The following is a 26,638-nucleotide window of genomic DNA, read 5'->3' on the forward strand; positions in this document are numbered from 1 at the left end:
TAAAGAAGATGCATGTTCAATGATTTTGTCTATAGTTTTTTTAAATCACAAAAGTTTGGAAAAAAGTAACACCCAGGTATTTTAATTCCTGGCATTTCCACCTAGTTTAAATTTAAATTAAGTGTTATTATGTGATCCATAAAGTAAAAGTTTTGTTTTTGCTCAACTAACAATTAGTTTCCAAATTTTAGTGTACTCACCCATCACCCACCCCCCTGCAAAAAAAAAACATCTAGGTTTTCTTGAGAATACATGTAGCATGCGTCAGTTCCCAAATTGCAGTGTCATTTGCATGCATACAGTAAAATCAACAGTTTCCTTTAAACCTACAGCTGCCTCAGAGATTCCCCAAATTAAATAACTGCCAACTGTTTACTTTTCAATTGCACTGACTAGTTAAACAGGTCTCTTGTCATACATAATGGCAAAAGAGGAGGCTTTTAAAATTAACAATAATAATAATAATACATGTAATAATAATAATAATAATAATAATAATGACTTTATTTAAAGAGGGTAACACATTTAGCTGAAGAACTCATCCACCTTGAGGCCCTCATACGGTATAACGGTACCAATTGCGCAAGTCCAGGTGGGCGGAGCTTAAGGTGTATGGAACATTGTATTCAGAATTAAAGAACAAAACTAGCTGTGATTGGTGCATTATGTAAGACTTGTACTTTCTGTTTGGCTTAAAAAAAAGTTGAGCCTCTTGGCAACATGTGAGTTTGTGTTAATTTCTATCTAGATCATATTTTGTATTTTTTATGATTTTTTTTAAAATATGGTACACATGACTGAAAATGTGCTTGTTGTGACTAGATAACTCTTACCCCTGTCTAGTTCCAGTAGAGTTATCTCTCTTAAATGCAATGGAGTACCTGGTTATGTCATTGTCAAATTGACAATCTAGCATTGTTCTATATGACAGCGTGTGACATGCATGCCCAAGTAGGACAGAAAGTATATTTATTTCACAAAACATTAGCATTGAGGTATATGGAAAAACAATTGGTACCGTGATACCTAAAGGAAAGAATAGCCTCACAGTGTTTCCATAGAAACGCATACATGTGGGCGGCATTTATGAACTATACTAGTTTGATGTAGGAAAACAAATGTATGCTGAACACTTTTGGTCAAATATTGAAAGTTCTTTAAGAATAAAATGTATGAAATCTTTAGAAAATAGCACAAGATGGCTTTGAATGGGGACTTTTGATAACTATAGCTATGATAGATATAGACTTGTGTTACCTGATGCCTTTATGTATGTGCTGTTACCTCCTAGATTGGAATGCATGCAACAAAATAAGTTATGTAAACATAATATAGTTGATTTTGGCCAAATATTGGCTATTGTACCTGCAAAAGATGAAAAATCATGTGTACAAAAACAACTATCTTGTTCTTGTAAGGCATGCCATAAACCAGGATAGAGAACATTCTAAGTACACTTGTAGATAGATCACTTGTACCATGTGGGATGTTCTGGCATGAGTAATTTTTAGGTAATTTATTAAGGATTTGGTATTCCTTCCCATTTTGATTTGAATTGTCCTGCTCTAATTGTCCCTTTTTTTTTTTACACTCTCCTGCTTTGAAATTGTTCATGTAGTTAGTTCAGTTCTCTTGCATTCCCTTTTGTTGAAGTAGCAGTGAATACCAACAAACAAGAACAGTTTCCTTAAGTCAGCATTTCCCATTGGCACTTGTATAAGCCCAATTATAATCTACTATTGACTTTCAATTAATCCTATTTCTTTCTGTCAAGCTGCTCCTGTGGAATTTCCATGTTTGGTCCAACATTACAGAATGATAACCATTTTAGTCACACAGTGCGTATTCATTCCATTCAAATCCACACTGTTCTTGAAACTTTGCATCCCATCGCAAGAATCCAAATTGGCATGAGATGATATCTGCATGGTTATGGAAGGCTGCACTTTACATGCCGGCATTGTAGAAAATATGAACTATGTGATATGAAAGAGCTGCGTCATCTTAGAAATTAAAATTACATGACTCTTGAGGTCTCCACTAAACATAGGAGTCTAAATGTTAGGTTCTCACTTTGTCAGTAATGTATTTTGAGATAATTTAATTGCAATGAAGTTAATACAGGTTGTTGATGAACTCATCTATATTACATGGATAATGTATTCAAGGTTACCACACCTTATGTATATCATTCAGTTATCTCCCTTACACCAGTCATAACATTTCAAGGAAATAAAATCTCACATTTTCAGTGACTGATTATGAAAATAAAGAGAAGATTTGTGAAGTATTATATTAGCCCTCAATCTTGATGCAAATGTAAGTAGAAGCAATTTGATAATTTCTCACAGTAAAGTTTACAAGTTTAAAAACTGATAAGGTATGTTCTGCTTGGCTCTGAGATAAGTTTCTCTCTATCTTATGCCAATTATTATTAAATTCTTATGTAGAAGAAATATACTTTATATGTATCTATATTATCTAAATTATTCACCCTTTTATATTAGATGGAAATGAACACAACTTCACTTGAAATTTGGGTCCTGTAAGGGATGTTATAGCACAGTTGCCTTTGGGCTGTCCTTGGACCTGTTGGGCCCTGCCCCATATATTTGTCCAAGGTAAGGTCATCAAACTTTCACTTCTCATTTTTCGCATTGCTGATTTTGCCACCTTTAATTCCTTTATCATAAGCTACCTCTCCCTTGTAGATAAACACTTTCCTCCTGTTTTTAACTCCATTTGATGTGCTATACTTAGTGTTTATATTTGGCATTTTTCTGTATTTTATTCCCCTAATTTCACCTCCCAATCCAAACATAACCACTTAGAAGCTGCGATTTACTATATTTGGTGACTGACTGGCTTATTGAAACAATTTTATTCACATTACAAAGGAGGAAAGCTTACTATTTGTGTTACAAAGAGGATGGGTAGGTGGACCTTTGTGTGAGGACTGGTGGTTAGTGACCTCTTGTATCTGTAGATAGTGTAAAGTGGTCAAAGCTTATACTTTATAATAAGATTGGGTCATGTCCACCTGTCTCTGATGTTAAGTTCTGCACCTACCAAACAAATATAAATTCCTTTCTTTTAGGTGAATTGTACATTTTGAAGTAGGACAGGTGCATACTATTTGGTACATTGACCTTTGACCTAGTTATTACATAATATGATATCATGTGATTTATCCCATATCACCTATGTGAAGTTCAATAATTGCTGATATGAATAAGATACAACTCATAGTTGAAAGAATTCATTTTATTTCAAAAGATGATTTTGATGGTGAAGCAAAAGTATGAAAACAATAGTTCAAACAGCTCAATGACATTTCTATACACATTCATATAAGACATAGGTTAGTACCTCATCAAATTGTTTTTCACAAGTGAGACTAAGTATATTTGTTACTTATACAGTCCCGAACTATTTCACAGATTATTGGAAAAATTAAGGTTTGCTATAGGTATAATGGTACCAATTGCGCAAGTCCAGGTGGGCGGAGCTTAAGGTGTATGGAACATTGTATTCAGAATTAAAGAACAAAACTAGCTGTGATTGGTGCATTATGTAAGACTTGTACTTTCTGTTTGGCTTAAAAAAAAGTTGAGCCTCTTGGCAACATGTGAGTTTGTGTTAATTTCTATCTGGATCATATTTTGTATTTTTTATGATTTTTTTTAAAATATGGTACACATGACTGAAAATGTGCTTGTTGTGACTAGATAACTCTTACCCCTGTCTAGTTCCAGTAGAGTTATCTCTCTTAAATGCAATGGAGTACCTGGTTATGTCATTGTCAAATTGACAATCTAGCATTGTTCTATATGACAGCGTGTGACATGCATGCCCAAGTAGGACAGAAAGTATATTTATTTCACAAAACATTAGCATTGAGGTATATGGAAAAACAATTGGTACCGTGATACCATACAAAGGAATTTTATTAGTTTCAATGCATCTCTGAAGCCACTGGATATATTGGGTTTGGAAGAAGGAAATAGAGACTGAGCATTTCAAATTACAAATGGAATACTGTTCCAGAGCAAAGTTCCAGAGTATTGGAAGCTTTTTTTGAATAATTTCTTACTTGGTTTGGGAATTTTATACTGTTTGGTTGACATGGATCACAGGTGGGGAGTATTGCCAGGTAGCCTATACTGGAATAGTGATTGTAAATATTCTGAACACTATTATTGGATATCGTGTACATTATTTTGGCTTTTCTCGACCGGATTTGGTCTTTAATAGGTAATATTTTTAACTTACCAACTAAATTTTCCTTTCAGGATTGATATTAGCCCATATGCTCTTTTTTGAAGATGTGCCAGCTTTGCTATGTTTTTATCATTTGAATTACCCCATACTGTATTACAGTAGTCAAAATAGGGTTATAGGCAACTGTTATAAAAATGTTTTCTGTGCCTTTCAGGGAGAAAATATCTTATCCTACTGAGAAGCCATAAACCTGAATTAACAATTTTACTGATATGTTTGATATGTTCAGTCCATGATATGTTATTATCTACCAAAACACCAAGTAGTCTACCATGACAGACCATTTACAAATTTATATCCTTCTGTGACAGACATAGTACATCACTGTCAAGATTTGTCCTTTTTTGCCATGTTGAGTTAAGTAATATTTTAGTTAAACTAGTATTTACCACCATGCCATTGCATGTTCACCAGTTGTCCAGTTTGTTTAGGGCATCCTGTAAAGAAGTTTCTAGTTCGTGCTTTGTGTTTTGGATGTCTGACAATGCTGTGTCATTTGCATAGAGATCTGAAGATGAAACTGAGTCCCCAAGTAAAAGTGGTAGTTCATTAATAAATAATATAAATAGTATCAAATATTTAATAAATAAAAAATGTAAAAGGTGTTTTAGGTAAATAACCTGGAATATTTGATTCCAAAGAATTGTACATTTATTTAGGCAGTAACAAGATTTTTAATTTCATTTTTTTTTAATGTAGATTAATGATAAAAATATCACCCATTTAATAAAAATGCTGATTTAATATATGATTATGATACATACATATATTACATTTTACTTATATTTACTTATATTTAATGATACTTGACAAGGTTAGAAAAAGGACAAATGGTATCTTACTGATTTCACAAACTACTACTGGGTACTTGATAGTTCACCAATTTCCCTACAAAGCAAAAGACAATTAATCAATGTGGCAAATTTTGTTAGTATATCTTCATGGATATTATTTTCTTAAAAATATGCAAGTCTTTTTTTTGAGTACCCTACAAAATCTAAATTTTTACATAATTTTGGTGAACAAAGCTTTATTTGTGATACTTCAATATGTCAAATAAAAAAAATCTTTATTGGAGTACAAATCTAGTGCACTGGAAATCCAATTTTCCACAAATGGAAACTGAAATGATTTGCACTTTGGACTTGTCACACATATGCCAAAGTGAAGTTTGTATTATGTATGGAATGTACAACACAGAGAGGTGACTAAAGATTGTTGTTGTTGTTATTGTTGTTGTGGGGTTTAACACCTTTTTTCAGCACAAGATAGGCTATACATGGCAGCCAGTATAAATGGTGGAGGAAGAACCCAGGAAAACACTAGAAAGAACCACCAAACAACGAGAAGCTAATGGCAAGTTTTCTAATATACCCACACTGGCTGAGGCCAACACTCAATCCCATGCAGAGATGAGATGACAATGATCCATAATGGTGAGTGCCTTAGACCACTCAGCCACTCAGGGCCCCTGTGACTAAAGACAAAAATAAGTTAAACTCTCCAACTCAGGTATGGATGGTAAAGGTACAGTTTCTGGTCGTCTGTCTCTAGTTACTCCTAATGCCAATGTGTGCACTGGGATATATGTCAAAAAAGTGGCAACTAATGGAGATAATGTCAGTATAAGTGTATCTAAAAATTTACAAGAAAGGGGTAACTTCCATCTGCCCCCCCCCCCCCCACCAAGGTGATGAGTACCATTGCTTATGGAATCGGGTTGTTACTCATCAATTGCTACTAGCTTTCCTAACATACCATTCCATGGGAGTTCTGCATAAAAATAGTTAACATCCTTCTCTCCCTCTGAAGGACATTAATTATGATGTCCTGAAATTTATGCAACCACTTCAGCTGTAATGAGGTTTTCTTTCTCGATTTCATACACAGATCACATGTCATGCCACCTGATTGTTCAAATTCAACCATGAAAATGTTTTTGGTCCATGCTAACTGAAACCTTGGATTATACCTCAAATTTTTGCCCAGATAATCATTTGCCATTTCCCCAGCAACATAAACATCTCCAAATCATCTGCCATGTCCACTTGCTTCAGCAGAAGTCCAAACCCTGATCAATTAAAGTACAACTGGAGGATTTCAAGCAGGCACCAACATTATTGGAAGTACATTTATATCCTTTCCATTGTCACTATTTTGCCAAACAGAAATCAGTTAGCTGCTTCATTTAAAGAGTCAAAACACTTGATAAGTAACTGCTAAGTAATTTGGTATTTGTTTTATCATCTGTTAAATGTACTACCTACATGTGAGGTGGCACACCAGCCTGGATGAGGTGAACGCCCACTCTGGAGTAGGCTGATTACACAGTACAATTTTATGACGATAAAACATATATAATTGCTATTTAACAGTTTTAATCCCCTGTAAAACCTCTACACTGCTGATTTTTGACATAATATTTCCAATGTAACTGAGTTTTGTGAGGAATTTCTTTTGTGAAATTCCAATCACCCTCTATCAGAATGAGAATTCATTTTCTTTAAACTTGCCATGAACCATCTAGACAAGGTAATTCACATTACAGTGCCATGGTAGCTCAGTTGGTATTGCACTGGACTTGAAACTCAAGGGTTGTGGGTTCAATACCCACCAAGGCCAGCCCTCTGTGTGTCCTTGGGAAGGGCACTTAGCTTTCATTTCCTCAGCATGTTATAGAAAATAACATGTTAAAAATGCCATGAAAATCAATAAAATTAAAAAGCTAATATAATGCATTTATGTGGCTGCACAGTAATAATGGAATGGATACTATTTTCAACTTGCCAAGTCAAAACACAATACAGAACATAGATTATTTTGATTGATGGAGTTAAAATGCACCAGTAGTGAAGGAAAACCCCATGCTCTGGAGAGTTCATCAAACATAACTTAAAAGTGATGTGGGCAACTTCATATTCTCCAGCCATAGTAAAAATGAAAACAGTATTTAGTGATGGATATCATATGTATCATCATTGTCACTCGTTGAATGATATGGAAATAATATTTGGGATTTATCAGGTGATTCTACATTGGGTAGATAGAAATATGCCTGGATTAAAAAAAAAACCTGATGCTCTATTGTTTTAAGATTACTGAACAGATATGAAAATTAAGAATAAAATCAACATGCTCCTTTTTTATCCAACATATAATCCATCCACAAACTTTGGTAACAGTACATGGTCGATAAATGACAATGTACATAAACTATTTTTCTTCTTTCACTCACAGTGACTTTGACCTTTAACCTTTGGACCCCAAAATCAACAGGATTCTTTCTTACCCACATCATCAACAAAGTTTTGTACATGTATATGTTGGATAAATTGATTTATTGTGCAAAAACCATTTATATTCTCTGAGTTGTAGTTACCTTTACATTTGACCATGAAAGAATATTTCTTCAAAAGGCCAAATTGATGTATAAAGTATCCAGAAAAGCCATTCCTGTGTATCTAAGCAATATCTTTCACCAAAGAGATGCTGATAGTACTCCAGAGTTAAGGTCCATAAGAAGTAAAAAATTACATTATACCAAGGCCAAAGAAGAAATTGTTTAAAAAAGGTTTTCAATATACTGGTCAACTGGTATGGAACAACATTCCTAGTGACATAAGGCAGGTTCCTAGCATTTCTTTTTTTCATTAATCAATGTCTTAAATGGATGAAATCTTTAGAAAATTGAACAGTTCTAGCACAAAAAATACTGCATGCTTTTCTGTAATATTGCATCATTTTCATAATTGAATTTTTCAATGCAGGATGATATTTTTTATGTTTTATATATGTTTTTGTTTTCACAGGTGCCTGTGCATGTGTTCCAGGCTTGATAATTTGAATTTTAAAATTACTTAATTATTTAGTGTGAAGCCAGATTCTTCATATCATGTTGTATATACTGTATATATTGTACATAACAGATAGAAGGCCTCAAGGTAGATTAGTTCTGTAAATAACTGAGTTACCTTCTCTAAATAAAGTCTTTATTATTATTATTATTATTATTATTTTATTATTAAGTGATATAGGTCCAGATGTCTGAACAATCAATGTGAATCGAAAGGTTGCATGAGTCAAATTGTACGGCCTTGTTTTAATTGAGAACCTGCCTATTACATTGGACATTCTTTTGTACAGTTTGGGCAAAACTAATCATTTTCATCTATTATTAATTTTTCATACTCATTATTGGCGATACCCATTCATGTAGAATTAATCCATCTCTGGCACTGAATGACCTTATCTTCTTCCTTGACCTGTTTTGAATACAATCTACAACGGTCATTGTTAGGACCAGGAATGAGTTAAATATTACCTGCAAAAATCAGTATCAATGCCGGTTTAGTATGGTATAAGGATATTTAAAATATTTTAAGAATTCTGGTCAGCAAGGGGACTGAGGTAAAAGCTTTCAGATGCACAGAACCTTAGATACATGTGCATATATTTTGGTGGGGATCACACAGGTTCCATCCTTTCTAATACTGCCACTGCTGACCTTCGTATGGTGTAGACTGTCAAAATGCAAAAATGTATACTGACCTTCAGGTTCAAGCCATATCTGGTGTGATCTTCCTTCAAAACGTAAAATCTTGGATTCAATGGAAGGACAAAACCTTGAAAAAGGAAAGGAAAGATGAAAATATTGATTTCAATCTCAAATACTTGCCAATTTTATGCAGTAAAACATGGTAGTCATTATCATGCACATACCAATATTGTACCTGCAAATATCATTAGTGTAAGCACACTGAAAGTCTCAAAACAAGAGGCCCACAAGGGTCTAATAATTGTTCTTCTGTTTCTACTGCTCTAAAAACCAAATTTAATTGCAATCACAAGATGTTCTAGACTGAAAGACCTCCATCAACTTTACTGTAGTTAAATTTACCAAAATTGTTTGTCTATGTTAGTAAGAGGGAATATTTGATGTCATGTTGGTATCCTCTGAAAGGTCTTGATCGGATAGCATTTGAGAGACATTTTTGCAAAATAAGTCACGTAATTTTTTAAAATATTTTTCCATTAAAATGATGGCACTATTTGATGGCATATTATAAACTTTAAAGGTCTTGATGCTGTCATGTTCTTTGTCAATTTTTTAAAAATTGGTCAAATGGCTTTTAATAAGAATCAGTTTAAAGTTTCAGTTACTGCAGCCATATTGATGACGGATCAGCATGACTTGTTCAAACCTAAAAGATCATGACAGTAGAATGATATCTGTCAAACACAGTTAAAATTAGACAAGCAGTTTTCGTTGATATGTTGACAACAACAAAGGCCAAGTTGATGCATCATAACAGGGCAGAACAACATCGTAAGTTCATTAAGTCTTAGCCAAATGCTCAGGGGAAACAGCATTTTTTGCTACTGTTTAATCCTCTAATTGAACTGTGTAATACAAATATTCCCACACTATGACAAAAAAAATCTCATGTCAGAAAATCTAATAACAATACACAGCAAAATAATTGCAATGGCAGAAAAATCTTTACAGACATCTCCATAAGCACATAAACATTATTTGCCTAACATTTAATCATGCCTGAATAGTTGTGCAAACAAGGTGTAATGTTTTTTTTTCTTTCTTAAATTCAGAAATAACTTCTTTTATTCTTAAATAAAATCTTCTATTCTTAAAAAAAAATCATAAAACAGCAAAAAATAGAAACGGGTTAATTTTTTGTGGAGGGAAGTAATGTGCAAAGTTTTTATTTGTTTTGATAAGGCAGGTTTAGCACAATCTTACTAACAAGGTTTGCAGTGAAAAAGTCAACATCTAAAAACAAGAAAACCGAAAAGGAGACCCTAGTGGAACTGAGATTGCAACTCAGGTTGACATCTGCCTAATAGCCAGTCACAAGAACAGTTGGTCATGATGTATGATGACTCAGTGGGATGCATTCTGTAAAAATGTATTCCAATCCTTTTTATTGAATATGATGAGGTTTTTGGTGAATTTTTTAATTTTTTTTAGCAACAGCAACATGTCTGAAAGCAGATTTGGATGATTTCAGATAGGGTCATTTTTTTTGTAATTATGAATTGAAAGCTCTTAATGTCAGGATGTTTTTTTAATTGTCAAACTTGATCAAATTCTTTTGGCATTGCATTTTACAGTGCAGTAACATAAATAGGTTATCAAGGCAACTGGAGTAATGTGCTTTAACCAAGGGCACACCAGGATAGCCAAGCTTTGCTATTCTGATGTTAGGAGCTAGGAACCACAGTGGTTAATATGGTGGGTATATATTTGAATCCTAACATCAAACCCATGTTTTAGATTTTCACTTTTGAATATTTCACTTTCTCATTGCTACTATTTTTTTTCTCACCAAGAGGGCCTTATAGGCGAATATTCATTATAGTCGCCCACACCCACACACACATAATAATAAAGTTTTATTAATATTATTAGAAAAGCCTTTAAAAGTTCTCTTCTTAAAACCACTGAACAAAATCTACCCCGCTGCCAGCTTGAGATGTAGAATTGCCCCATGTGTTCTCCTGTATGAAGAAAGCTGTTCTATTTGTAGTAATGATGGCCATATCTGAAGGCAAATTGGCATAACTTGTAAAAATTGTAAAGGTCTTTATGCTAGCCTGTACTTTGTGAAATTGTATCCAATTCTGATGAGAAGCTCTCAGAGGTTGTTTAAAGGTCTCCAACTAAAATTATTAATTGTGGCCATATTAGATGACTGGTCTAGATCAACTGAACCAATTGGTCAATTTGTCAATGAGAAATGGTAAACAACAATTATGACTGGATACAAAGGTAACAAGATCTTTGTCTATAAATCATGTATGCCCCTTCAGACCAAAAAAAGGTCCCAAAAATTAAAAAATTATAACAGCATGAAAATCTAATCAGGTCATCTGAATCTATCTTTTCTTTCAAGAGAATGTTGAGCATTTGAATCTACATTTTTACTTTCCTGCACACAACTTTGAAAATAAATACAGTAGTATTTTTAGTGACGATTTAAACGTAACTTCTTTACATTTTCTATCAATGATCATCGACCGGTGGCCAAGCTAATAAAAACCATTAAGAGATTTCTATCAGCCAATGAAATGGATCATCTAATGCTTCTTTGGCAATGTGCATGCTCAATTCAGTAAGCTCAGGATGCACTTGATTCAGTCAGTCTGTAATCTACCATAACAATCTTTATTCTTTATTTTCTGGGGACTTTTTAATGCCTAAAATAAAACCTGTAACTGGTTGTATATATATCTTTATTGCTATACAAAATTACTTGAGATGAAATGATTACAAAATTTTGACAAGAACTATGAAAAATGACAACAATAGATATGCAACAATTGTGGATATTTTCCATCTTAAAACTGATGCATTCTTTAAAACCAGTATGTGTGCACAAACTTGTTATGAGGGACCATCTGTCTTGAGAGACCACTTTTTGTTGTCAAAAGGAGTAGTCTTACAAGACAGGTTTGACTGTATTGTCAAAGGCCTGGTCTAAAAGATCAGAAATGTAAAAACAAAAATAAAAATTGCTGTAATAATCTGCAAATCTAATAGGGTCATCTACATGTGTACATAAATATGCCTACAAGATTTCATTTGTTTTCTGCAAGTGTTTTTTGGGGCAAAAACTGCTAAAAACTTTTTTGTTCAAATGTTCAAAAATGTCAAGGACACTCCCCCCCCCCCCCCCGGTAAAATTGATGTAATGCATCAAATCAAGTTTTTGTGTGCTATAGCAGGTTCAGGATGACATTGCAAACTAACTGAGAAAAATGCAAAACAACAGGCACTCTTCAACTTTAGCAGTTGGAAGCATTAAAAATACATTTTTTTAAATATACAGATCATGTTTAAATATGAAAGAAATGGAATTAGAACAATTATTACAACTCCACCATCTGTTTGTACTTAAAAAATCTATTGGAAATTATATGGTAAGTTAAGAAATCTTTATTTCAGACTCATCAAAGTCCATGAATAAATAAAAGAAATTATTAGTTCAAATGTTTAGATACGAAATTAAAATACATATCTTTATGTTAGAAAACACCCATAAGATACAAACTGAAAGACTTTCTTAAAAATTGCTTATTGGCATTGACACAAGTTTTATCTCCAACATTTATGTAGTACATTTTTCCAAGTTGCTATAATAGATGCATTTACATGTTCATCATTAATCTAAGTTTACACAGATCTATTATTCTCACTTTGTAATATTTATGAATGCACAGAAAACACATTTTTGCAATAATTCTTCAAGGCTCAAAATAATGTTTCAGCTCTCTCATTATAATGTGCTTCATTATAACATGATTCTATATATAACACTGTACAACTATGGATCCAATGACCAAAATTAATGCAATATACAATAAATATGGGCTGAAAGAAAACAACATCAAGCTTAGTGTTATTTCTTTATAATCTTTTTCTGTAAAATTTTAATCATTCTTGCTTTACCAGGGTTCAATATAAAATACTGTTCTCACTATGCCATAGTTTGTTGTGTAATGCTGTTCTCATTATACCATAGTTTGTTGTGTAATGCTGTTCTCACTATACCATAGTTTGTTGTGTAATACTGTTCTCACTATACCATAGTTTGTTGTGTAATGCTGTTCTCACTATACCATAGTTTGTTGTGTAATGCTGTTCTCACTATACCATAGTTTGTTGTGTAATGCTGTTCTCACTAAACTGCAGTTCTGTACATAATGCACACAGCAGTAATGAACCCAAATTAATGTATTACATTGAGGAAGAGATGAATTTTCAAACATTGCAGTACAACTGCATCATTTATATAAGCCTAATAACCAATGTAGACTGTTATAATAACAACAACAAATACAGCAACAACAACAATAATAATAATAATAATAATAATCATCGTCATCATCATCATCATCACTTTATATAGAGAGGGTGATGCAATTAGTTTTATGGCAGTAATCTAACTTGTGGCCTAATAAATAATTTTAAGCTGGAAGTTAATTATAACAGGGTTTAAAATTTCTGTACAAAAATGTCCACTTAAATATACAAAATCTTGTTTTATCTCGTCACATCATTGTCAATAGATATAATTAAGTCTTCCATGAGGAATGGGTACAATTGCTTTTAATGCTTAATACTTACCTGTCTTTGTTGCATAGCTTACACTTTCTGGGATGGAAATTACCCTCATCCATATGAATAGAATTATCCTCCCAAAGGGTGATTTCCAGAGAATTTTGTAAAGTCTAAGAAGTAGAATAGAGATCCAGTCTGTCACCTCATGATACAGGCTCATACACAGTAGTAATCATTTTCATGGATGCAGACTATTTGTGGAACATCTGAACTGGGTGGGAAAGGTGAAACTGGCAATAGTGACAGGTAATTATTAGATCATTAAAATTATATTTATCCCCCCCAGGACATTTTAATATCAGTAATATGTTACCCGTCACTATTGCATAGCATAATTTGCCAAGTCAGTGGGACATTGATGACCTGAAAACAAATATGCCAACAGATGAACATGGCAGTACTCATCCTTACAGCAGAAGTATCCACTACTATAAGATGATACCCACCTGGTGCTAGGACTATAGGCCTACAAAAGACATACCTTTTGTTCAGGTGTACCAAAGAAAAAAGGCAGTAGGAAGAGAAGGTAGTGTGACACTGTCTTTCACTACTTCCTCCAAAGATGAAAGAGTTAGATAGGGCCTATCAAACTCTAACATTATGGATCATATCATAAGGTAGCACTGTTCATGAATTAAAGCTCCCTCTCACTAAGGGAATGAGAAACTCTCTTGATGATCTACCTTGAAAAAATGGAAGCCGAAAAGACAGCAGAACCATTTTCGAGAAGGAAAAGACACTTTCTACCCTTTATTCTCCCTTTAGAAACTGCCAAATGGAAATGTAGCCTTAAATGGACTACCAATGGAAGCTGGTTTTCTCCTAAGAAACCTGGTTGGCAAGGGATAGACACCAACTCATAATTGCCACTGAACCACAGACAACCTTATCCAATAGATTGGGCAGTCCAACTACCTGATACGTTTAGCAATATGAGGATCTTAACCTATGGCTTAGAGTTTTGAATATTTGAGTGTGTTGGATAGGGTTGCCCTATACCCCTTAATAGTAGAGAATGAGCACTGCCTCTATTAAAAAAAAGGAAAAGAAAATCAGCCACTGTACTCATAGAGGGACAGCAAAGACTAACATGTTTCCCACTGCACCATTTGGCATCATAAACCCTAAACATGGAGCGTCAACTGGCCTGAACAATGCACTTGGCAACTTTGCTTGAAAACCTGTCATAGCAGATAGATTGTTTGGTCTGGTGACTGATATGTAGGACAACCCTTCCTATGATCCTTTAGAACTGGATTGTAACTCTTTCCTTCCAGGATGGCTTGATCCAGTTGCCATTTACAACATTTGTTCTGTGAGACAGTGTTGTTCCTTCCTCATGGACTCATTCATGGTCATCTCCAAAATGTGGACTTGATGAGGATGATGTTCCTCCATAATGGTGGGTGCATAACTTAATCTCTGCCTTGTGGGATTGGACAGGGTGTTATTCCTCCCCCAACTTAAGGGTCTGTGGACCTTATGTGTCTCTTAAAAGACTTGTCTCCTTTGAGGCCCTTAACTCATCTCCTTATTGGTTCTTCTGCTCTCATGTGACCAGAGCCAGTGGTACATGGATGACACAACATCACACTGGAATTAAATAGGATTATATGGCAGATTATATGTCATTGTCTGTCCATTTGCAATTTGTACATGTATGGCAGGCAGGGTATGAGTCCTGAGAATTTGTTCAGGCTCTCATGTCCTTGCACTCTGCTTTACCTTTACCTTTGCTGAAAATGAATTCCTCAAAACAAGAAAAATAATCACTAAGATGATTATAATGCATGTGCATTGCAAGGGAGTAATAGCTAGTCAATGAAAAGTAATGATATTAGTACTTTACCTGTTGCTTACCTGTTGCTTTTATTAAAGGAAATAAAACATCACCAATAACTGATGTCAAGCACAAGATGATATCAACAACTAAAATACTGGAAATAACATGATTATAATTATAACACTCAAGAAATAGGATAAATATATTTAAATGTCTGATTCACATAGTTCACAATGTGAAGACAATTTCTGTCGAGCACTAGAGTGAATAACTTTAGAAATGGTGATTATCTTGAAAAGCTGAAGACTATTGGGGTGACACACTGGATCTGCTGTGTTCAACCTTTTGACTTTCCAAAAATCTCTGGAAGCCACCCTGTAGAAGAATGAATTTTGTTCATACTGATGATGGTAATTTCTGTCTCGGAAAGAGTAAGCTTTGCAAAAGTGACAGGTAATGTATTACTGATATTAAATCAGATTTTATAACATGACCCAGCTAGATAAGGATATTGATATACTGGAGACATTTGCCATAGAGAAAGATGCTTGGAACATATGGTCAGACATGATAAATAAACATAGCAAACTGATGTTTTATTCCTATTTTCCAGTTTGCTGAACTGTTTTGAAACATAGTGCAAAAACATCAGTACCACAAGTGGTAAATCATACATCTGCCATGTGGTAAACAGTATTAGTATACCTTTTATTGTAAAGACCTCTCTGTTGGTCAGTTACTAAAGTACTTAAAGATGTGGATACCATCTAACTTGTGCTCTATGCAGCTAGCAATATTTAAAGAAACAAGCTTCTTCAATTGTCAATAATGTCAGCAGGCATTTTAAGTTACATTATCACATGTGCTAAACCAGGGATATCCAGCCTTTTTGGACTGGGGTCCAAAACAGATTAAATGCTTAAGGTCGTGGGCTACATGAGTAAGGACAGTTCCTTACCATTAATCAGGGATATTAATTGAAATGCATATTTTTAAAAGGCCTGCCTATGTGTTAGTAGGCTGCACTATGTGAAGGACTGGGCCGCATGCAGGATGGACATGCCTGTGCTAAACTAATGGTTGTTATGGCATAGTCTTGGTGACCTTGACCTTTGACTTACTGACTCCAATATGAAAAGGTGCCGTAAGTGTATATTTGTCTCAAATGCAATCGATTCCCAAAGTTCAGTCAATGCATGTGATACAAAACTGATGTAGTTTTGTGGAAATCTTTTTCCTCCTTTTAGTCTCTGTAACCATGACCTTCTGACCCTAAAACAAATGGGTGATTTCCTTGTCTCAAATGCAAGCCATCCGCAAAGTCTGGTCAAAGTACATGATGAAGAAATCAAGATATCATTTGGAAACCATTTTTCTTCTTGAGTCACTGTGACCTTGACCTTTGACCCTAAAATCAATAGGTATTTTTCTTACCTCAAATGCAAGCCATTTACAGTTTGGTCAATGTATCTAATAAACAAGTAACATCATTGTTAAGACAACAGCTGTCATTTTAGTTCACATGAGCATGATCTTGAGTTTTCAAAGAATAAAAATCAAATGGCTAAAGTCTGATAACAGAAAATTATGGAAAATTTAGAGTTACTGTGTGGAAACAAAAAAGGAAATGGACAGATGGGTGGACTGATAAATATTTGGATTGGCAACACAATAACATGATATGCTGCACCTAATGGCAGGCATTTAGCAAGAGCCAATTTTCTGTTTAACAAATATGTGGATGGGAAAGTACAAGTAATACTAGACACCTATCAAATGCATGGTATGTGATAATAGTATTTATCATCCACTCTTTATCTACAATTCATCTCTAAATAATGGTTTGGGAAGAAGGAGTGATCAAGGGAGACCACTTGGCAAAGTTTGAGGGAGATAATTGTAGATCAAGTGGAAATATATCCATTAACAAATGATGCAGCACAAGCACTCCTGGCATTATTGTTTTGTCATTAGGGGAAAATGTGTGTGGAGAAATGACTGCAGGTATTTGGAATTTTTGCCAAAATGCTTTAGATCATTACAAACAAAATACTCCTGGGTTCTATTTCACAACTAAAAAAATAAGGAATTGTTTTGAACTTATCAACTGAACATCTGAAAGCATAATGGTTAGGAAGTACAAAAACGTTCCTGTAATAACCTTAACCATTCTACTTATATTTTTTAAGGTATAGGGTAAAAAAAAAAGAATGCTATATCTTTAGAACTTCAAAGAAAACAAATGTGAGGTCTTAGCTGCTGAATCAGCCACTTTCTTCCCTCCATTTCTTTGTAACATCTCATTCCACCCTAACCTTCAACCCAAGGCATACATCTAGGAATTGAAACATCTGTTGTCTTCTACTCATCCTTTTCACATCTATCAGTGAGTTCAGGTTACTATAGGATGTATCCAAATTTCAGTCATTTGGAGCCTCTAACTGGTTTCTATACAAATGGAGAGAATTGTGTTTCTCATAACATGCCCCACCCAAATTTTATTTTGTCACCAATACAAACCAGGTGGACGATATAGTTTTTACATCTTAAATATATTGTATCCTCTGACAGGAATAGATCATATGACATCTGCTTTTGAAAGTCCAACAATCAACTTTGAGCTGACAAGTGGCTGGATATGACTTTCTGCAAATACATGTAGGCAGAAATAAAAGAGCACCCAAAATAATAATAATAATAATAATAATAATAATAATAATAATAATGATGATGATGATGATGATAATAATAATAATAATAATAATAATAATAATGACTTTAATAAACTCATTTGATGACTGGACTAATTTTCCATGGGGCCTCCTACAGTATTATGTATATATATATATATATATATATATATATATATATATATATATATATATATATATATCGCTCACTCGATAACTCGCGCCCGGATAACTCATGATCCCGCTTATAACGCGGTGTCCATCTTGGCTCCCGATTTTTTCCAGAGAAAATGTATTTAAAATATCTTTAAAATATGCTGAACATGAAAAAATTACGACAAGAACTGATAAATTAAACCTTGATACATTGCACGTTTTATCATCGAAAATGGTGATTAATGCCCGTAGAAATATAATCCATATTTTGAGATTTGCAAGTTCTAAAGAAGAATTAATTTCAGAGATCTCGAAAACGCTTAATTACGCCAATTTTTGATCTGGGAAGCAGAAAAAGGCGGGAGTCCTCCGTACACATGTAATAGGTGCACAGGAAAATTCAAAGATTTGCCAGTCCTGTTTCAGCCACCTGCTTTGTGGGAAAATGTGTTGATCAGTTAACTGTGCTGATATTTACAATGACAGAATTCAGTGACTGAAAGACTCTTTGATAAACTGTTGCCATTTTATAAGAGTACTTTAAAAAAAGAAAAAGAACATGATGCAACAGCTAGGCAGCTAGTTCAAAGGCTTTGACTGGCGGCTGAGTGAGAAAATGTACTGATATTTAGTGATTGAACTCAGAGACAGAAAGACCCAGTTTTAAAACCTAGCGAGACCTCTGTTTAAAGATTTCATATATTATGTAAGTTTTTATGATAAATAGTTGTCAGTATACTGTAAATAAACAGTCTGGTGAAATAGCGATCAATGAAAACTTCTGGTAAATGCTAACAGGTGGCAACAGAGAATGAAATAAACACCAATTAAACGTCTTCCTGCGTGAAAGTCACGTTCTAATCCTTTAATTCCGTTTCAGTGTAAACATTATAATCACAATATATTCTGTTCATTGAAAAGAGTCAATCGACCGTCACATCGAAACCCGTGAGTACTTCTGTGAGAACCTAATTACATGTACATGCCGGCTTTGTTTTGATCAACAACTTGGGGAAGTGTTTGTTGCATTAAAAAAAAAATCGATTACAAGAGACCTCAGGTGCTGGATTAAGGGTATTGGAGCTGCCTTTGACGTAAAGCAAAACAGTAACAGAGACAACGACGATGATAGTAACTTCTAATGTTTCAGTGAAACTGATGTCATTAATGCTGAGGCTGTTTGGGAGAAATTAGTACAGACTCATGGTCCTGAGATGGGCGTTTCTCTTGATGATATGGAGGAGTGGATTTGTGCTGACAATGATTGCCCCACTGCCGAATACATCTCAGATGAAACTATAATTATTTTTATAGCGAACAAATTTTCAGCAGAAGATGATTCTAACTGGAATAACACAAGTGTTGAAAGTGATGTAGACGCAGATGTTGCACCCCACCCCTCTGCACAGGAAGCAATCAAATATTTTGATATTGCCATCAGGTGGCTGGAGACCCAAAATGTTGCTTATGTAAAGCTCATGCAGTTGAGAAATCTGAGGGATTTTGCTCGGTGGCAGAGAAACCAAGGAGTAACACACACAAAAAATTTTTTACTGATTTTTTCAAAAAGTGAATGGATATTTGTCAAGCGTGGCACAAATGACAAGTATTAACTTGTTCTAATTTACATTGTTTTAAATTTGTAGACCAATTAAATATGCTAGTACTGATTAACTGTTGGTTTTTTTGTTTTTTTATTTTACTTCTATCGCATTCAAATTTATCTATCTATCGTTCGATCGACACTTTCTCGAAAAGAGTCGATCTTTTGTATATAAAAAAACGTCTAATTTGGATCAAACAATAAAACTAGAATGTGTCCAATTCAACATAAAAATTAGTGACGTAGTACACAAGGTGTGAAGTGGTACACATGTTAAGCGAACGGAAACCACGTGGAATAATGTTTTCGATGGTCGCCTCAATATACTGTAATTTATCCTGAAATTAATGTTGTCCTATGAGGAAATAATAAAGTACACCGTTATGAAGAGATATTTATTAACAGTTAATATCAGAATGATTATAAAGTGAGTATTCAACAGTATAAACTGCCTACCCCCCCCCCCATTTTTCCGTTATGTCGTCAATCACTTTATTGGTTTTGGACTTATTTTATAGGTCCCTCAGTAACTCGCGCCTCACTTATAGTGCGATCGATGTTTCTGGACCCCGATGTGCGCGAGTTATCGAGGGAGTGGTGTATATATATATATATGTAATGCACAATTTTTATGAGATGAGTTGTCTTTAGACAACAAATACTATTAAAAACTAGACAACTGATATACTGCTACAATAAGATATGCACAAGGCTTTAAGGATGTACCGGATTCATACAAATACTAAGAGTGAACATCTGTAAACGTTATAGGTGAGTACATGATATAACAATGTTTTATGAAGCAGTAGTTCAGAATTAAACAAATCATACAAATGATAATTGTCTCAGTAGATCTTGACTAAGAAGCTTTTTGAAAGTTTGGCATAAGTCAGCTGACTAATATAAGGTGGTATGGAATTCCATATTTTGGCTCCTGAAAAAGCAAAACTCTTCTTATAAAACTGGTCTAGGTTAATATAAATTGTTGTTTGAGATAGATCTTATTTCATACATATTAACTTTTTCAAAATTTAAACATCTTATTTCATACATATTAACTTTTTCAAAATTTAAAGATCTCATTTCATACATATTAACTTTTTCAAAATTTAAAGATCTCATTTCATACATTTCATACATATTAAATTTTTCAAAATTTAAAGATCTTATTTCATACATATTAACTTTTTCAAAATTTAAAGATCTCATTTCATACATTTCATACATATTACATTTTTCAAAATTTAAAGATCTTATTTCATACATATTAACTTTTTCAAAATCTAAAGATCTTATTTCATACATATTAACTTTTTCAAATTTGAAGATCTTATTTCATACATATTCACTTTTTCAAAATTTAAAGATCTTATTTCATACATATTAACTTTTTCAAAATTTAAAGATCTTATTTCATACATATTAACTTTTTCAAAATTTAAAGATCTTATTTCATACATATTAACTTTTTCAAAACTTAAAGATCTCATTTCATACATATTAACTTTTTCAAAATTTAAAGATCTCATTTCATACATATTAACTTTTTCAAAATTTAAAGATCTTATTTCATACATATTAACTTTTTCAAAATTTAAAGATCTTATTTCATACATATTAACTTTTTCAAAACTTAAAGATCTTATTTCATACATATTCACTTTTTCAAAATTTAAAGATCTTATTTCATACATATTAACTTTTTCAAAATTTAAAGATCTCATTTCATACATTTCATACATATTAAAATTTTCAAAATTTAAAGATCTTATTTCATACATATTAACTTTTTCAAAATTTAAAGATCTTATTTCATACATATTAACTTTTTCAAATTTAAAGATCTTATTTCATACATATTCACTTTTTCAAAATTTAAAGATCTTATTTCATACATATTAACTTTTCAAATTTAAAGATCTTATTTCATACATATTCACTTTTTCAAAATCTAAAGATCTTATTTCATACATATTAACTTTTTCAAAATTTAAAGATCTTATTTCATACATATTAACTTTTTCAAAATTTAAAGATCTTATTTCATACATGTTAACTTTTTCAAAATTTAAAGTTATATTAAGATAATCAGAAGCCAATCCACGTAAGGATTTACAGATTAGTAAACCTTTTTGAAACTGAGTTCTCTGCTGACATGGAAGCCACTTTAGTTTTAAAAAGATTTCTTGATGGTTTATCTAAATCAGCATCAAGAATAACTCTAGCTGCTCTTTTCTGAAATTTCAGCAATCTTTCTTGATCTTTCTGCATATTAATACTCCAGACAGGAAAACAATATTCTAGGTGTGGCATTATATATGCATTGTAGAATATCTTATCCTGTTCTTGAGGGAAATTTTATTCTGTTCAAGAGATAAAGCAGTGACTTAAGTTTTTTAATGACTTCATCAACCTGATTTTTCCAGCACAAGATATTGTCTATGGTGATGCCAAGTAGTTTTTTTATTTTCAGACTGTTGTATATCCATTCCTTTTATCATTATTTTGAAATACCGGTAATCTTTTTTACTCCTGCTCAACAACCTATGATCATTGCCTTTGATTTGGCTGCATTTATCTTCACACCACTGTGCTCACACCAGTTATTTATTTCAACCAAATCTTGATTTAATTTAATGCTAATCTCATGGCCTCTTGATCCAGTGTTATACAAAGTTCTGTCATGTGCCAACATGCTGGTGGATAGCTCAATGTGATTCCGTAAATCATGTTGTACAGCAGAAAGAGTAATGGTCCAAAAATACATTATATGCCCATCCAGTGTTTTTCCATATAAGCACTAGCATGTATGGCTAATGTTTCATGGTCCTGTATATTGGTTCATGTTGGGCATGACTAATGTTTCATGGTCCTGCATATTGGTTTATGTAGGGAATGGCTAATGTTTCATGGTCCTGTATATTGGTTTATGTAGGGAATGGCTAATGTTTCATGGTCCTGTATATTGGTTTATGTAGGGAATGGCTAATGTTTCATGGTCCTGTATATTGGTTTATGTAGGGAATGGCTAATGTTTCATGGCCCTGTATATTGGTTTATGTAGGGAATGGCTAATGTTTCACAGTCCTGTATATTGGTTCATGTAGGGAATGGCTAATGTTTCATGGTCCTGTATATTGGTTTATGTAGGGAATGGCTAATGTTTCATGGTCCTGTATATTGGTTTATGTAGGGAATGGCTAATGTTTCATGGTCCTGTATATTGGTTTATGTAGGGAATGGCTAATGTTTCATGGCCCTGTATATTGGTTTATGTAGGGAATGGCTAATGTTTCACAGTCCTGTATATTGGTTCATGTAGGGAATGGCTAATGTTTCATGGTCCTGTATATTGGTTTATGTAGGGAATGGCTAATGTTTCATGGTCCTGTATATTGGTTTATGTAGGGAATGGCTAATGTTTCATGGTCCTGTATATTGGTTTATGTAGGGAATGGCTAATGTTTCATGGCCCTGTATATTGGTTCATGTAGGGAATGGCTAATGTTTCACAGTCCTGTATATTGGTTCATGTAGGGAATGGCTAATGTTTCATGGTCCTGTATATTGGTTTATGTAGGGAATGGCTAATGTTTCACGGTCCTGTATATTGGTTCATGTAGGGAATGGCTAATGTTTCATGGTCCTGTATATTGGTTTATGTAGGGAATGGCTAATGTTTCACAGTCCTGTATATTGGTTTATGTAGGGAATGGCTAATGTTTCATGGTCTGTATATTGGTTTATGTAGGGAATGGCTAATGTTTCACGGTCCTGTATATTGGTTTATGTAGGGAATGCCTAATGTTTCATGGTCCTGTATATTGGTTTATGTAGGGAATGGCTAATGTTTCATGGTCCTGTATATTGGTTTATGTAGGGAATGGCTAATGTTTCACAGTCCTGTATATTGGTTTATGTAGGGAATGGCTAATGTTTCACGGTCCTGTATATTGGTTTATGTAGGGAATGGCTAATGTTTCACGGTTCTGTATATTGGTTTATGTAGGAAATGGCTAATGTTTCACGGTAATGTATTGGTTTATGTAGGAAATGGCTAATGTTTCACGGTCCTGTATATTGGTTTATGTAGGGAATGGCTAATGTTTCATGGTCCTGTATATTGGTTCATGTTGGGCATGACTAATGTTTCATGGTCCTGTATATTGGTTCATGTAAGGAATGGCTAATGTTTCATGGTCCTGTATACTGATTTATGTAGCGAATGGCTAATGTTTCATGGTCCTGTATATTGGTTCTAGTAGAGAATGGCTAAAGTTTCATGGTCCTGTACAGGAATCTGCTGATTTGCATGCTTTCACTAAGGTGAATTTCACATTAATACAATTTCATAAGAATTCACTAAGGTGAATTTCACATTAATACAATTTCAAAAGGATTTTTAGAAATTTAATTCTTTTAGTTAAGACTAAAAAAAATAGTTAATTATTTGTCTAAATAAAAATAAATTAGAATTTGCAAATGGCTAAAATAAATGTATTAGGGGTATAGTTAACTGAATTACATATTTTTCCATGATAATTAAAGAAGTGAAACCAAAAGTTTTGAGTAACAAGTTGTGCAATCACTCTTGGGACTGCATCTTTTGTGTAAGTTGGGGTGAGTTGTATATAGGTCTACACAAGATATGGCTAATGTTTCATGGTCCTGTAAATTGGCACTAATAGTTTATGGATAATGTTTCATGGTTCTGTAAATTGGCACTAATAGTTTATGGATAATGTTTCATGGTCCTGTAAATTGGCACTAATAGTTTATGGATAATGTTTCATGGTCCTGTATACAGGCACAAATAGGGTATGGCTAATGTTTCATGGTCATGTATATATGTGGAAGTATGGTATGGCTAATGTTTCATGATCCTGGGCACTAGCAGGGTATTGCTTACGATTCATGATCCTGGGCACTAGCAGGGTATGGCTAATGTTTCATGATCCTGGGCACTAGCAGGGTATTGCTTATGTTTCATGGTCCTGTATGTAGGCACAAGTAGGGAATGGCTAATGTTTCATTGTCTTCTGTATGGCACTAGTAGTGTATGGCTAAGGGGGCGACCACCAGTTATCATATATTTTTGAGAGAGTGATGTATGTAAGGTGAAGTTGTTTGCATTTAAAACATGCACTGTGGAGAGAATGATGGCATACCTCCATGCTACTTTAATGTAATGTGGCTGACATTTCTTTGGATATTGTACTTTTGTCAATTGTACATGATTTAAGCACACTGCTAAATAAAATGACTGCTCCCTTTTACTAAAAAAAATCAGCCTGAATTAGTCTGAAGTACACTATCCATAGCAGCTATTAAAATAGGGAAAATGAATTTTGCCAGACTAGACAATACCAGCTTCTGAAAGTGCAATGAATGAATTACCAAATATATAAAATGTAAAATAAGTTATCAGCTCTTTTTTATACCATTTACCTCTGAAGTTCAGGAAGTGAAAATGACCAATTGGAGCTAGCAGTTTTATGAAAGGTGCACATCTGGAGTAAGGCAAAGCTGTATATTCTATAACCCATATTATACCCATCAATCATACACCAAAGTAAAGGGAATTAGAGGTTCTTTGAACTATGCCTAAGATATACATGGTCTTTTTTAAATAGATAGTACAACCAGCAATGAAAGCCAGGGAAATTATTTTTCCTTAAAATTCAAACCCTATGCAAAATATGAAACTGTAGAGAGCCACCTAAAGTTTCAGTCCTGTAATACAGGCACATGTAGGGTATGGCTAACATTTCATGATCCTGTATTTAGGCACAAGTAGGGAATGGCTAATGTTTTATCGTCCTGTATACAGGCACAAGTAGTGTATGGCTAACATTTCATGATCTTGTATATAGGTGCAAGTAGGGTATGGCTAACATTTCATGATCCTGTATTTAGGCACAAGTAGGGAATGGCTAATGTTTCAGCGTCCTGTATACAGGCACAAGTAGTGTATGGCTAACATTTCATGATCTTGTATATAGGTGCAAGTAGGGTATGGCTAACATTTCATGATCCTGTATTTAGGCACAAGTAGGGAATGGATAATGTTTCATCATCCTGTATACAGGCACAAGTAGGGTATGGCTAACATTTCATGATCTTGCATATAGGTGCAAGTAGGGTATAGCTAATGTTTCATGGTCTGTATATAGAAACAAGTAGGGTATTGCTAAGGTTTCATGGTCCTGTATATAGGCAAAAGTACAGCAAAGGTTTCATGGTTGTAAAAAAATAGCACTAGTAGGTTATGGCTGACTATGGACTATACTGAACACAGGATCTTGGCTACCTTGACCTTCAACAATCACCCCAACAGGAAATATGTTCCACCATTGCCCAAGAAGTATCTCACTTGTGACTGTTGTTTAACGAAGCTGGTTTATAAAGCTACTATCTTTAATTTGATCATGGTGACCTTGTTCTTCAAGCAGTCTAACCCAACATATGTAGGCTATTCCCTTCTCATATCAACATGCCCTCTTGAAAGTTAATTGTCATTCTGTGGTATGTAATTAAAGATATTTTACAGAATCCCCTTCCCTTGCTTGAACCTTTTGTCCCAAAATCAATAGTTTCATTTCCTGCTCCATGTGCAAGACATCTACAGCTTGACAATCTGAGAGTAAACTGTGAATCCCATGTTGTCCTTATTTAACTTGTCATGAACTTGAACAAGTAAACTGTGAATCCCATGTTGTCCTTATTTAACTTGTCATGAACTTGAATGAGTAAACTGTGAATCCCATGTTGTCCTTATTTAACTTGCCATGAACTTGAACAAGTAAACTGTGAATTCCATGTTGTCCTTATTTAACTTGCCATGAACTTGAACAAGTAAACTGTGAATTCCATGTTGTCCTTATTTAACTTGTCATGAACTTGAATGAGTAAACTGTGAATCCCATGTTGTCCTTATTTAACTTGTCATGAACTTGAATGAGTAAACTGTGAATCCCATGTTGTCC

The 26,638-nt window shown here is 33.8% G+C and overlaps 1 protein-coding gene across 2 annotated transcripts in view; it reads right to left on the reverse strand.

Moving 5' to 3' along the window:
* The window catches only part of LOC149776990 (5-taurinomethyluridine-[tRNA] synthase subunit MTO1, mitochondrial-like), a 281,547-nt gene that overhangs the window by 73,692 nt on the left and 181,217 nt on the right, over positions 1 to 26,638 (reverse strand). For both annotated transcript variants that reach the window (XM_089941729.1, XM_089941728.1), the window contains exon 9: positions 8,830 to 8,903. In XM_089941729.1, the coding sequence (XP_089797855.1) occupies positions 8,830 to 8,903 (74 nt within the window). The remainder of the gene's footprint in view (positions 1 to 8,829; positions 8,904 to 26,638) is intronic.

Source organism: Sinohyriopsis cumingii, chromosome 18 (assembly GCF_028554795.1).
Source record: "Sinohyriopsis cumingii isolate HCF-2022 chromosome 18, ASM2855479v2, whole genome shotgun sequence".
Classification (NCBI taxonomy): Eukaryota; Metazoa; Mollusca; class Bivalvia; order Unionida; family Unionidae; genus Sinohyriopsis; species Sinohyriopsis cumingii.